The sequence below is a fragment of the Zalophus californianus genome, chromosome 15 (assembly GCF_009762305.2).
Source record: "Zalophus californianus isolate mZalCal1 chromosome 15, mZalCal1.pri.v2, whole genome shotgun sequence".
Lineage (NCBI taxonomy): Eukaryota > Metazoa > Chordata > Mammalia > Carnivora > Otariidae > Zalophus > Zalophus californianus.
Genome location: NC_045609.1, coordinates 44,977,745 through 44,990,049, shown reverse-complemented (window position 1 = coordinate 44,990,049; position 12,305 = coordinate 44,977,745). Strand labels below are relative to the sequence as shown.

General features: G+C 51.6%; 1 protein-coding gene across 4 annotated transcripts in view; it reads left to right on the top strand.

Annotated features, from left to right (window-relative positions):
- GRID1 (glutamate ionotropic receptor delta type subunit 1) overlaps positions 1-12,305 on the top strand; it is a 717,476-nt gene that overhangs the window by 213,537 nt on the left and 491,634 nt on the right. For all 4 annotated transcript variants that reach the window (XM_027597138.2, XM_027597137.2, XM_027597141.2 and 1 more), the window contains exon 4: positions 8,812-9,017. In XM_027597138.2, the coding sequence (XP_027452939.2) occupies positions 8,812-9,017 (206 nt within the window). The remainder of the gene's footprint in view (positions 1-8,811; positions 9,018-12,305) is intronic.

Sequence of the window (12,305 nt, the reverse complement as noted above, 5' to 3'; positions counted from 1 at the left end):
AGCTGTGGGCAGGGGCCCTTCATATGACTTCCGCAGGAAAGAAAGGGCAAGATGGAGTAAAGGGGTTTCGGAGTAGCTCGTTTGAGTAATTTCAGCAAGCTCTGGGGCCCAGGGCTGTCCGGGTCGTCTGTACTTGATTCTGGGGTGATTAGAGCACCCAAAGTGTGAGAACCTGATTAACGAGGTGGTGGTTGGGTGTGGGCTGTGGAGGGGCTGGTTTGCACATGAAAGGGGTGGTGTCTTACCTCTAGGGATTGGTTAACCCTGCAAGGGGTGGTCCCGCCTGGGTCAGCAAGGCCCTGGATGTCACAGCGTCAGAATACAGAAAATAAAAGTTGTGTTTAATACAGAAAGCTGTGCTTTCTTGGGGGCTTGGGGATGCGAGGTCACTCTGGAGGACTCCCAGGGCCAGGTCGGCTATGACTGTTGTCTGGGTAGCTGGGATTGTGACCAGGACGGGGGTGGGGGTGGGGGTGGGGGGGGTGGGGAGGGTCTGTCTCCCACACAAGACCCTCAGCAAGAAGGCATGGAGTGGTGGCATTGTGCTGCTGAGGACTGTGGGACACCACCTGGCCGTCTTCCTGCTCCCCTGAAGCTGGCCTCTGCCTGGGCCCTGGGGGTGTCTGCTTTTGGGGACATCGTCACCCCGTGATGGGGAGAGACCTGCTGCTTCCTGTTTTACTGAGAGCTGGCTGAATGTGCCACTGCTGCTCCTCCCTTTCCTGAACTCTTGAGGGCCTGCTTTGTGCCCGCCTGACTCCCATAGAGATTTTATTTTTTTTAATCACACCTACATAGATTGACTGCAACGAATTAATTCATCCATGAAATGCAGTCTGCAAATGGAACACATTCTGGCACATTGGAGATGCTCAGTAAATGGAGGAGGGGAGCCGCTTTCTGCTTCGGGCTCAGTCTTAGCCTCAGGACTGAGTGCTCCTTGAGGACGGGGCTGTGAAGTCTTAAAATGTTGCCTCTCCAGTGCCCAGCTTCTTGCCTGGCCCTGAACAGCACTCAGGAAATACTTGAGGGCAGAAGAGGGACAGGATGAAAAAGAAAGATGCAGGGAGGGAGGGAGGGAGAAGGGAGGCAAGGAAAGGAGGGGGGAGGGAGTGGGGGAGGGAAGAAGGAAGGGAGGAAGGGAGGGAAGCAGGGAATGCGTAGCTAGGCAGCTGAGGTCAGGCACCCAGTGGATTCTGAGCAGAGGGAAGGGGTATTACTTTTGATGGAAGCCACAGCAGGTAGGTCTTTGTGATCTTTTCTCTTGGAAAGGGTGGATGCTTCCTCACCTGAAGACTCAGTCTCCAGCACACCCATTTCTGTAGCTCTTCTATGCCTGTGACAAAGACAGTGGCATTTTGTGTTGGTGGTGGGGAGAGGGATGGGCAATGAAGGAGAGGAGCCTGGGCAGGGGTCTTGGGGGTGAACTTGAATTAGGATAAACTGTATCTTGGAAGAAATTTGAAACATATATTTGGGGGTCAGATAAGAAAGAAAGCTTTTTAAAAAGTCCCTAGAATCAAAGTTGTGTCTCAGCTCACGGAAAATTTGCCAATAATCCCTAAACACTTCTAACTGTGAACTTCTTCTGGGTGTGAGGTGGCAGCCTTATAAATAAATAAATAAATAAATATATATATATATATGTATGTATAACTATATTACAGATGGTAAGATATTCTTCATAAGTACTCTCAGTGCTTGGACCTTTCTCGGAAATTGAAAATAGTAGGCGAAGCAATTTGAAATGTGTTCTTTCGTTTCAATTACTTTTCAGAAAGAAAGAAGTATTTAAAATACCCATGACTATCTGATTTCTTTTCCAGGAGCGGTAGGATAGTCACAGTACAACCTTAGATGATGAAAAAACTTTGGCCCAGTTTCAGTGCCTCGCCCTGAACCGCTGTGCTCCCATCAAATTCATGACATTGCGCGGTTGCTGAAGTCATGCTGGGCTTCAGGCTGGCTCTTGCTTTGGTTCAGTTTGATTCCACAAACTTTTGCTGTCCCTGACCCTGCACTAGGCACTGAGCCTGGGGACTGGAGAGAGAAATGAGAAAAGGCCGAGTTCCTGCTTCCCATGTCCGTGAGTTTTAAAACTCTGAGTTCGCTCGAGGGGAGGTGGGACTTCAGCTGGGTCTTGATGTGCAGGGGTGGGGCTGTGTAAATTTCAAATTGGGAGCAGCCAGGCAGAGGGTATGCACTCGGGTATGTGTGTGGGGTACGAGTGTGTGTGGCGTGGTGCGTGTGCATATGTGTGTACGTGGGGTGTGTACGTGGTAGGTACCTGTGTGTGTGTGTGTATGTGGGATGTCCAGGGAAGGTCACAGAGCTGCTTCTCCTTCTGGAGTTTAGGTACAAAGCCGTTAGGGCCAGACAGTCCCTTATGCACAGGCTAAGATGTATGGAGTTTATTTATGTACGATAATAAAGTCTCTAGAAGGTATTTGGTTTGTTTGTGATTGATTGATGCTTTTGAGGATGTTCATGTCTTGGCAACTTTAAAATGAACTTGTGTTATTTATGGAAAGTTTTTGAGGAGGGCTCTATTGTGAACAGATATGAACTTGGAAGCCATCCTGGCAGAAGGCATTGGTCCTTCCTATTCCTGGTCCCCATCAGGGGGGATGAGCAAGGCCTTCTTCCTTTGCCTCATTCTGGAACTTTCCATGTGCCATTTCTTCTGTCTGTAGTGTTCGTCTCTGAGAGATTTCCAGAGCTGGCTCCTTCTCGTGGATGCTCCTCAAGAGGCTTTCCCCACTCCCACCTCCTGCAGGTTCCTCCAGCCCAACATCTATTTTCTTCAGAGCTCTTAACCACTGTTGGAAATTATCTATTTAGCAGTGTTTATTTGTTCTGGTCTGTTCTCCAACCCCTGAAATGGAAGTTCTGCGATAGCAGGAACACGGTGGGCTGATTCATTCTTGGTTCCCAGCACCTAGGAGAGGGACCAACACAGAGAAAGCTCCCAGTGAATATAGGAGAGAAGAAGGGAGGAATAAGTGTCCACTGGATGGCTTGGTGAGGTTTGGGTGTTAGAGAGACTTCTGGAAACCAGAAGAGTGGGCCAAGGAAGCTGAAGTGTTAGAGAGACTTCTGGAAACCAGAGGGTGGGTCAAGGAAGCTGAGGCCTGTGCTGGGCACCGTCATATCAAATTCCTCATAGGAATGTACCTCCTTCTTTTCTCTGGGGAGCAGGATGCCTCTCCTGGGAGCTTCTCCCTGTCCCCATGTGTGACTGATGCCCCTTTCTGTGGTTCATGCCTCCCCTTGCAGCCTTGGAGAGCTGTGGGCCATTTGCCTCCTCCTGCCCTTTCTGAGATGGGGCTGGGGATGTGATCCCATCAGCTCCTTCCCCGGTGGGGATGGGTCTGGTTGGGAGAGCTGCACCAGCAATGGTGCCTGGGCTGGCCAGTATGCACAGGATGCTTGCAGGGGAGGCTTGGGCCAAGGCCCAGAACTCCATGGGGGCCAAGAGGTTCCTGGGGTGCCCACTCTGCTGCCCAGGGGAGTAGCCTCAGCTTTGTCCCTAGTCTACCTTCTAGGAGAAACCTCCCTTCCTGGGGAGCAGCAGTGGACAGCTGGATTTCTTGGGGGACATGGGGGTAGACGGCATTGCAAACCCAGTCTCTTACAGGGAGAAAAGGACTTTTGTTGGAGAAGTGGGCTTCCTTGGCCCCATTCCTGGGGAATGCCAGGAGGGCTGCAAAGTTAGCTTGAGCTCCCAACTGTTACTCTGCCCCCAGCCCTCCACGCGTGCTGCTGAATAAGAGCTTCGGAGGCTGAGAGGTGACCTTTTCAGCCCTGTGGGAGCTGGCGGTTGTAGCCAGGAGCTGTGGTCGCTTGGGAGTGCTGTCTTCAGCCCGCATCGCTCGCTCCAGGGGTGGGGAGCCAGCTGCTGACAGGGAGCTTAAACTCTCTCTGATGGCTCAGTCCCCTCAGGAGCTTCCCAGAACAGAAGGCAGAAACAGAGCAGCTAAAGGTGTGCGGGAGCTCTCAGGGCTTGTGTTCTCCATGTGTGCCTGTCCTTGTGTGTACTAGTGGGTCCTGGGGCAGTGGCCTGCATGCAATGGCGCCTCCTCATCCTAAGAAAGTGAAACCATCCTATAGGTTGAGATGGTTGTTAGGCAGGGGGACCTCAGGGAAGGGACCTTAGGGGACTTCTCCCCTTTTGGGAGGACTGGCCATGTTGGCATGATGTGTGAGGTCCCTAGAGCCCTGTCAGACTCATGGAGCCTGCACAGGGCATGCACAGAGCCACGCTGGAGTCCTCCGTGTGCATGTGCTCCTGAGAAGGCACAGCAAGCATGCCTCTGTAGACATGGCTCGTCTCAGCCACTTTAAAGACTCATGATGGCCTTGCGAGGTGCCCCAAGAGGAGTGGGAGCTAGTGGATGTGGGGCTCAGGGTGCCCCCTTCATGCCTGTGCCAGTCATCTCTCACTGTCCTGTCAGCTGTGCTCAGATCTGGGTCAGATCAAGGCCATGGGGCAGTGAGGACCGTTGGTGTCCAGGTGAAGCCCCACGTGGGCAGTGCCATGGAGAAACTGTGTGTAGGGCTACTTGTGTGGGAGGCACAGACAGCCAACCTCCTAGTGGTTTGTGGGGAGGGCACAGCAGTGCCCCAGTGAGAGCCCTGGGCGTCTTTCTAGGGATGGCAAATGCGTGACTAAGATCCAATCCTGTGGCACCTGTATTCAGGTCCAGCCGTGACCTTGGCCAGCTTCGCCCATCGGCGGCCTGGAGCACAGATGTTTACCCAGAGCTGCTTGCCTGGCAATGCACAGGGGTCTCTGTTGCTCTGCCCACTGAGTCCGATAGGAAAAAGGTACCAGTACAGAAGAGCAGGACGGGCTTTCTTCACCAAGACCCCAGCCCCCCTGCCCCGAAGCTGCAAAGTAAGTCCTGCCATAGCACCAGGGGCTCCCGACACACAGGCCCCTAGTTGTCAACACCCCTCGGATTCCCAGGGAGACTATGCAGTCCCCACAGCCTGCTCGGGCCCCTAGACACCTGTTACCCCAAAGCCTTGAAAGGTTAAAGAGGTTCTTCAGAGCTTTCTAGCCAAACAGAGGGGATGGCAGGGCAGAGGTGCACAGATGGCTCAGGGGACAGAAGTGTAACAGGGGGAGCGGACCCCCAACAAAAAACTCAGAGCTGGTGTCAACCCCACCCACTCCCTGTCCTGAGCACAGCACAACTCACACCTGCCCATAATACGCTTGAACATCTCAGCACCAAGCAGACACCTGTGCCCAGCAGCTGCTTCTCTGCTGGGCATGCAACAGCCTTCCATCCGTGCCCAGGATGGCCTCGCCCTCAATCTGGGCCGTCCACGTGTGACTACTTACATTTAAATTTAAATTCATTCAAATTAAATAAAAGCACACCTCCCTTCGTCAGTCACACTAGCCACATTTTAGGCTAGTGGCTACCATACTGGACAAATGTACATCATATATGATGGATCATTGTGGAAAGTTCGATTGCACGATACTGCCGGAGAAACTGTCTGTTAACCAACGTGCTGTAAGTGATGTTCCCAAATATGGGAGATTAGCTGCATTCAGGTCTCTGGTAATAGCCTCCCTACTCCCCATGCTTCTTGCCCTGTCACTTTAAAGATGCTTCGAGCTCCTGCTCTGGGACACGTGGCCTCCTTTGACCTACGAGACAGTTGTGACTTGGTGTAAGCAGAGGTCTGAATAGGTGTTTGTGCATTCTGCCACCACCATGTGAGCACTCTTGGGCTGGCCTGCTGAAGGGACGTGGACACACATGGAGAATCAGGCTGGCCCCCAGCCATATGCCAGCCACATCCAGTGGCACGAGCGAGCCTAGAACAGAACTGCCCAGTTGATCCACAGACTCCCAACAAATAATAAATGATGTTCTAGGTCATTAAGTTTGGGGTTGGTTTGTTTCTCAGCAATAACTGACTGAGTGAGCTTATCAGACGCCTATATCTTGTATACCTTATGACAATTTCAGTGAAAGAACAGGGTTTCTGTCTTAAAAGTAGCCCCATACGGGGGCGCCTGGGTGGCTCGCTGGTGTTGAGCATCTGACTCTTTTTTTTTATTAATTTTATTTTATTATGTTATGTTAATCACCATACATTACATCATTAGTTTTTTTTATTACATTATGTTAATCACCATACATTACATCATTAGTTTTTGATGTAGTGTTCCACGATTCATTGTTTGTGCATAACACCCAGTGCTCCATGCAGTACGTGCCCTCTTTAATACCCATCACCAGGCTAACCCATCCCCCCACGCCCTCCCCTCTAGAACCCTCAGTTTGTTTCTCAGAGTCCATCGTCTCTCATGGTTCGTCTCCCCCTCCGATTCCCCCCCCCTTCATTTTTCCCTTCCTACTATCTTCTTTTTTTTTTTTAACATATAATGTATTATTTGTTTCAGGGGTACAGATCTGCGATTCAACAGTCTTACACCATTCACAGCGCTCACCATAGCACATACCATCCCCAGTGTCCATCACCCAGCCACCCCATCCCTCCCACCCCCCACCACTCCAGCAACCCTCAGTTTGTTTCCTGAGATTAAGAGTCTCTTATGCTTTGTTTCCTTCTCTGGTTTCATCTTGTTTCATTTTTTCCTCCCTTCCCCTATGATCCTCTGTCTTGTTTCTCAAATTCCTCATATCAGTGAGATCATATGATACTTGTCTTTCTCTGATTGACTTATTTCGCTTAGCATAATACCCTTTAGTTCCATCCACGTTGTTGCAAATGGCAAGATTTCGTTTTTTTTGATGGCTACATAATATTCCATTGTGTGTGTGTATATATATATATGTGTATATATATATATATACACACACACACACCACATCTTCTTTATCCATTCATCTGTTGATGGACATCTTGGCTCTTTCCATAGTTTGGCTATTGTGGACATTGCTGCTATAAACATTGGGGTGCACATACCCCTTCGGATCCCTACATTTGTATCTTTGGGGTAAATACCCAGTAGCGCAATTGCTGGGTCGTAGGGTAGCTCTATTTTCAACTTTTTGAAGAACCTCCATACTGGTGTCCAGAGTGGCTGCACCAGCTTGCATTCCCACCAACAGTGTAGGAGGGTTCCCCTTTCTCCGCATCTTTGCCAACATCTGTCATTTCCCGACTTGTTAATTTTAGCCATCCTGACTGGTGTGAGGTGGTATCTCATTGAGGTTTTGATTTGTACTTCCCTGAGAGCATCTGACTCTTGATTTCAGCTCATGTCATGACCTTAGGGTTATTAGATCAATCCCTGCATCGGGCTCCATGCTGGGCATAGAAAGTTTTATCCCATTAACAGATGAGCAAACTGAGGCACAAATTGGTTGGAAGATTTACCCAAGTATTTAAGGAACCATCCTGAATTCTAAGTGTCGGGGTCCACAGCTAGTGCTCAGAGCCTCTTCCCCAATTTCTCCCATGGTGGGAAATAGGGCCCCCCTGCACATTTTCCCCTAGTACCCCAGTGCTGCCATGCACTCTAGTCTCCTCCCTGGCACTGTGTTTGGTTTTCCATGACCACTCATGTTATGTCCAGCTGGGACTAGCCTTACTGGTGAGCATGTCATCCTGGTGAGATGGGCAGCTGAGGGTCCACTGTAGCAGCTTGCATGGTGCCTGGCACACTCAGAAAGTTTGTGGAATGGGCATGAAGTAAAGTCTGGGACAGGAATGGGTTGGGAAAAGCATCTGGTCGAATTAACACCGTTTACTGTAAATTTGATTTTGGGGGACTGGATAGGCCAGGGCGTGCCTGTGGGGCCCCATGGGCATCCCAGGCTCTAGGAGAGAGCAGCTTGTGTGACATGGGCAGGCCCAGAGTGTCCTTGAGAGGGGGCTCCTTGGGTATGGGCTTGCCTTTGGGAGCTGGAATATACGTATGGGCCAGAAGAAGGAGACATCCCAGACTTTGAAAATGTGCCCTCTGGGTTGAGACTTTGGGCTGCAAGTGACAGAAATCCAGCTCAAGTTGGCTCAGGCAGGAAAGGGTATTCTTTGGCTCATAGAAAAATCCAGGAGAAGCCAGATTCACAGATGCACAGAGGCTTGACGTCATTGGGACCAGGTGTCACTTTCATACCTGCTTGCCTGTGAATTGGCTCCAGTCTTGGGGAGGTCTCCCTTTGGAGGAGACAGATGGCTCACACAGGGTTGAGAGAAGATTTGGGCCCTAGTTAAAAAAAAAATCAGCACCCTGGCGCTCATGAGAGTGGGCTTGCATTAATATGTGGTAGAGCTGGGCCCCAAGCTCCTTCTGAATGCTCATTCCCTAGTACTTCATTTCAGCTTCCCCTGCTCCCTTCTTGCCCTGGCCTTATATCCTGACCTCTTAGTGACCACAGAGGAAAGAGCAGGGCTGTCTCCCAGGTGCTCCTCCAGAGTCCAAGGATGGTGCTCAGTGGACCATCCTGGACCATCTGCTCACCCGTGAACCAGTCAGGATGTGAAGTTCAGGTTGGATTTGGGCAGTCGCCCCAGCTGGAAAGAGAGTGGAAGAGGAGTTCCATCTGGGGAAGGGCCTGATTGGGAGTGAAAAGGAGGTCATCACTCCAGCCACAGGACCTGTTGGATGGCAGGGCATGCTCCTTGTGGTAGGAGACACGCTGGGGCTGGATGCTGTGACCAAATAGATGTGTCAGTGTTTTCTAACCTCTGTTCAGTGGTCACTGAGGCAGACGTGAGCCCTGGCTTATGGCAGTGGCCTCTATCTTGTGGGGAGCGTTGGGGGTAGATCCTTCCTGCTTAAAGATCCTTCTTTCTTTCCCCTTCTCTGCTGCTCAGATATCCGTGGGCTCCAGAGCTTTCTGGATCAGGCCTCGAGGCTGGGCCTTGATGTCTCTTTACAAAAGGTGGACAAGAACATTAGCCACGTGTTCACCAGCCTCTTCACCACCATGAAGACGGAGGAGCTAAACCGTTACCGAGACACGCTACGCCGCGCCATCCTTCTGCTCAGCCCGCAGGGGGCCCACTCCTTCATCAACGAGGTACGTGGTGGGGCCTGGGGCCACAGGAGCCTCTGCCCAGGGTGCCACGGTGGACCACAGGTGCAGTCCACTCGTGCATAGCCAAAATGGATGTGGGGACTCCTAGGTGTTGGGTCTATGACGCAAGCCAGAAAGAGTTAGATCCCGAGCGCAACTTGGCTCCTGACTGGTCCCTAACGGGTAACCCAAGGCCTACCTAGACAGTGAGGGGCTGGGGGCAGCTAGCAGGAAGCCTATTTACAAGTGACTGCCAGAGATTTTGGAGACAAAACTCAGGCTATTGTTGGTTTGTATCTTTGTTGTTTTAATTTTCCCCTCTTTGTTGGCAGGTGTAAGCCTCTAGGGATAAAATAAATTTCCAGCTTTCTGCAGAGGTGGGCAGCTCTGCCTTTGGTATTTGCTAGCACCTGAAGGAGGTGTCGGTTGCATATTACCAAATGATACTTGGTGCACGGGCTGATATTTTTGGTACCTGAGCTAACCAGTGATTTTTTTTCTTTAATGCCTTTATTAGGGGTTAGGGCCTTCTAAGGAAGACAGGGCCCACCAGTTTAACAAAGAATTTAGTAACTTGAGAATAGACAACTAGGAATACGCTCTGAGCTGGCTGATGGTGCCAGCCCTGGTGGCCTGATGGCAGAAAGGCGACGAGCTGGAGTTGGCAGGTCCCTGTCTGGCCTGAGTTGGTTTTTGTGGGGGGGGGGCATGGGGACGGGGGTGGGGGAGGGGAATGTGCTGGGGCCGTGGTGTGCCCGGGAACAGGGGCGGCTCAAGGGCTCACAGGGTGGCCAAATGCTGTCCGCAATTTCCTCTCCGACCCCAGTCACCTACTTGGCTCTCTGTGATTGAAAGGAAAATGAAGAGAAAGGCAGAATTATACTAATTCCATTTGACGTACTTTGGTTTGCTTATTCTGCTTTCCTCTCTAATTAATTATTACTCAAAATGCTACCTTATGCATCAGGAACCAGCACGAAGCCCACTGCTGGAGAACTTAAAATTCGGAATGCTTAATTTGGTGCAATTGGCTGGCAGCTCTGCTGCTCTTGGCTAATCAGGCCCCGGATCACGCTGGTGGTCAGCCAGGCTGTGATGTCCTGTTGGCACTCGGCATTTTCTCTGGAACATGATTCCCTGTAGGAAGTGATTCAGGCCAGTAATGGGCAGCCTAGGATTAGCAGCACTAATGTGTCCAGGCTTTCTCAGAATGTTCCCAGCAGCGTATGTGCCAGTGTCTGCTCATAGGAGGGCTTTTCTCTTTGCTAAATTCCCCTGGCTGGAGCCGGCTTCCGGGATGCTATCTGCTAATCCGGTTGCCCGCCTTCTCCATCTCTCTTCTCGCAATCCTTTGCCTCCTGTCCTTGCTTCCTTTCTGCCTTGCCACTGCCCTGCCGTGAAGCTTGGGAGTGGAAAGGATATTGACTTTGAAGTTCAACAGATTTGGGGTCAAGTCCCGGCTCCTCCACTTACTGTTGCTGTGCCCTTGGCTGCTTTGCCTCACTTTCGTGACCTTGGCTTATTCATCTGTAAAGCAGGGATGAAGGAGACAAGAGCCACGGTAAAGCATGTGGTACCTAGCTTCTCAGGAAAACATCTGTTCTCCTTCATTTACATATTCATTGTTTCCTTCTAGATGAATTCAGCTCTTGCTCTGTTTCTAGGCCCTGCAAGGATTTAACACGTAAACAAGACTGGCCTAAAGATACTATTTCCAAGTGGTTAATTATGCAAACTCCTGCGGTGTTGGAAATACTTGGCTTGGCTTTGGCCTGGTGCCTTCTTGATCCCCCCACCTGCGTTTGCGAAGTCTTGGTTTGCTGGGCACTGCAGAGTTGGAGATGGCCCAGGAGTGGCTACTCTTAGTGTTGGGCAAGAGTGACAAGCCCCTGGGAGGGGTGGCCAGAGACTGCGGGGGAGGACGGCACCTGGGCATTTTGCCTTCAGCTCCAGCTGGTCAGAGTCTTGGTTTTTGATTTCATGTTGGGGGTCGGGGCTGGGGCTGGGGGTGGGGCTTCATGTCCTGAGTACCCATCGTGGTCCTGGCCTTTTGTGTGCTTACCCTAACGCTCACACTTTGCATATGAGGCAACTGAAGTCCAGGAAGTTCACTGTTGCTTCAGGTCCTGCGAGTAGCCACCAGGGGGATTGCACAGGAGTCAAGTCCAGCTGTGACCTGCTCCAGAGCCCCGGCTGCCATGTTGCTGTGATGATGGTGGTGGGTAAATGTGTGCCATGGTCTGGCACAGGTTTTCAGGGCGCTTATGCTCAAAGAATTTTAGTGCATGTACTAAACGTGGTATGGGAGGGACTTCCGGACTCTGGCAGGGAGTGTGACCTGGACGGCTGGCTAGCCCAGGAGGTCCCCTGGGAGAGACCTGGCCATGCCATCCCAGCACAGAAACTTCATTCACTGCCTGGAGGCACGACTTGGGCTTTTCCAGCAGACTGACCCAGCCTCTCCTTTGTTGTGACAAGGACAGAGGGTGTTCACAAGGCTGATCCACTGCCAGGACATGTCCTGAATTTTATGAAACTCAAAACACTGCCATGGGCCAGTAAATGGCCTCAGAGCCGCAGTGCTACTGACGACAGGTGGCTTGTGTACCCAATCAGGACTAGCGTGTATGAGCTGCAGTGGGGGTGGGGTACGCTGCTCTGCCAGCTGTAACTTCTCCCTTGCCCACTCAGCCTGGCTGACGGGAGGAGGGAGGAAGACGGTGCTGCTCAAATCTTCTACATGTTGCCACATGTGAATCTGTTGGGAAGGCTGGCACTTTCACTATCGTTAGTGACAAATTCTGGAGGACACAGACTTGGTTGCCTGGGAAGCGCCAGGCTGTCCACATGCTCTGCTGGGAGCTGCTTCTCTGCCCAGTGTCCAGGATGCATGCATCCACTGCGGGGGCTCAGCCTGGGGGCCTGTGCACCACCAGCCTCTCTGGGATCCCTCTTGATGAGGCGCCATCCTGGCTGGGGGCTGGGGGCTTGGGGAGTCTGGCCTTGGTAGTGGGTGAGTGGCAGGGGTGCAAGCAGGCTGAAGCACTGGGTGGGAATGGGGGCAAGGGCTCAGATAATAGGCCCCACCTCAGGATGCCCTCACCTTCCATCACTCAGTCTCGAATCCACATTCCCTGCTCTGAAATCTTTTCATCATAGTCTAAACCACCACCACATCAGTGTATTGCCTTTAAAAGGCTCCCCTTGGGGAGACTGGGCTCAGGAGGGGACAGCACTCTGGTCCTGGACCTGGAGCCCACTGTGGGGTGGACTTGGGCCCTGCTGAGGGCA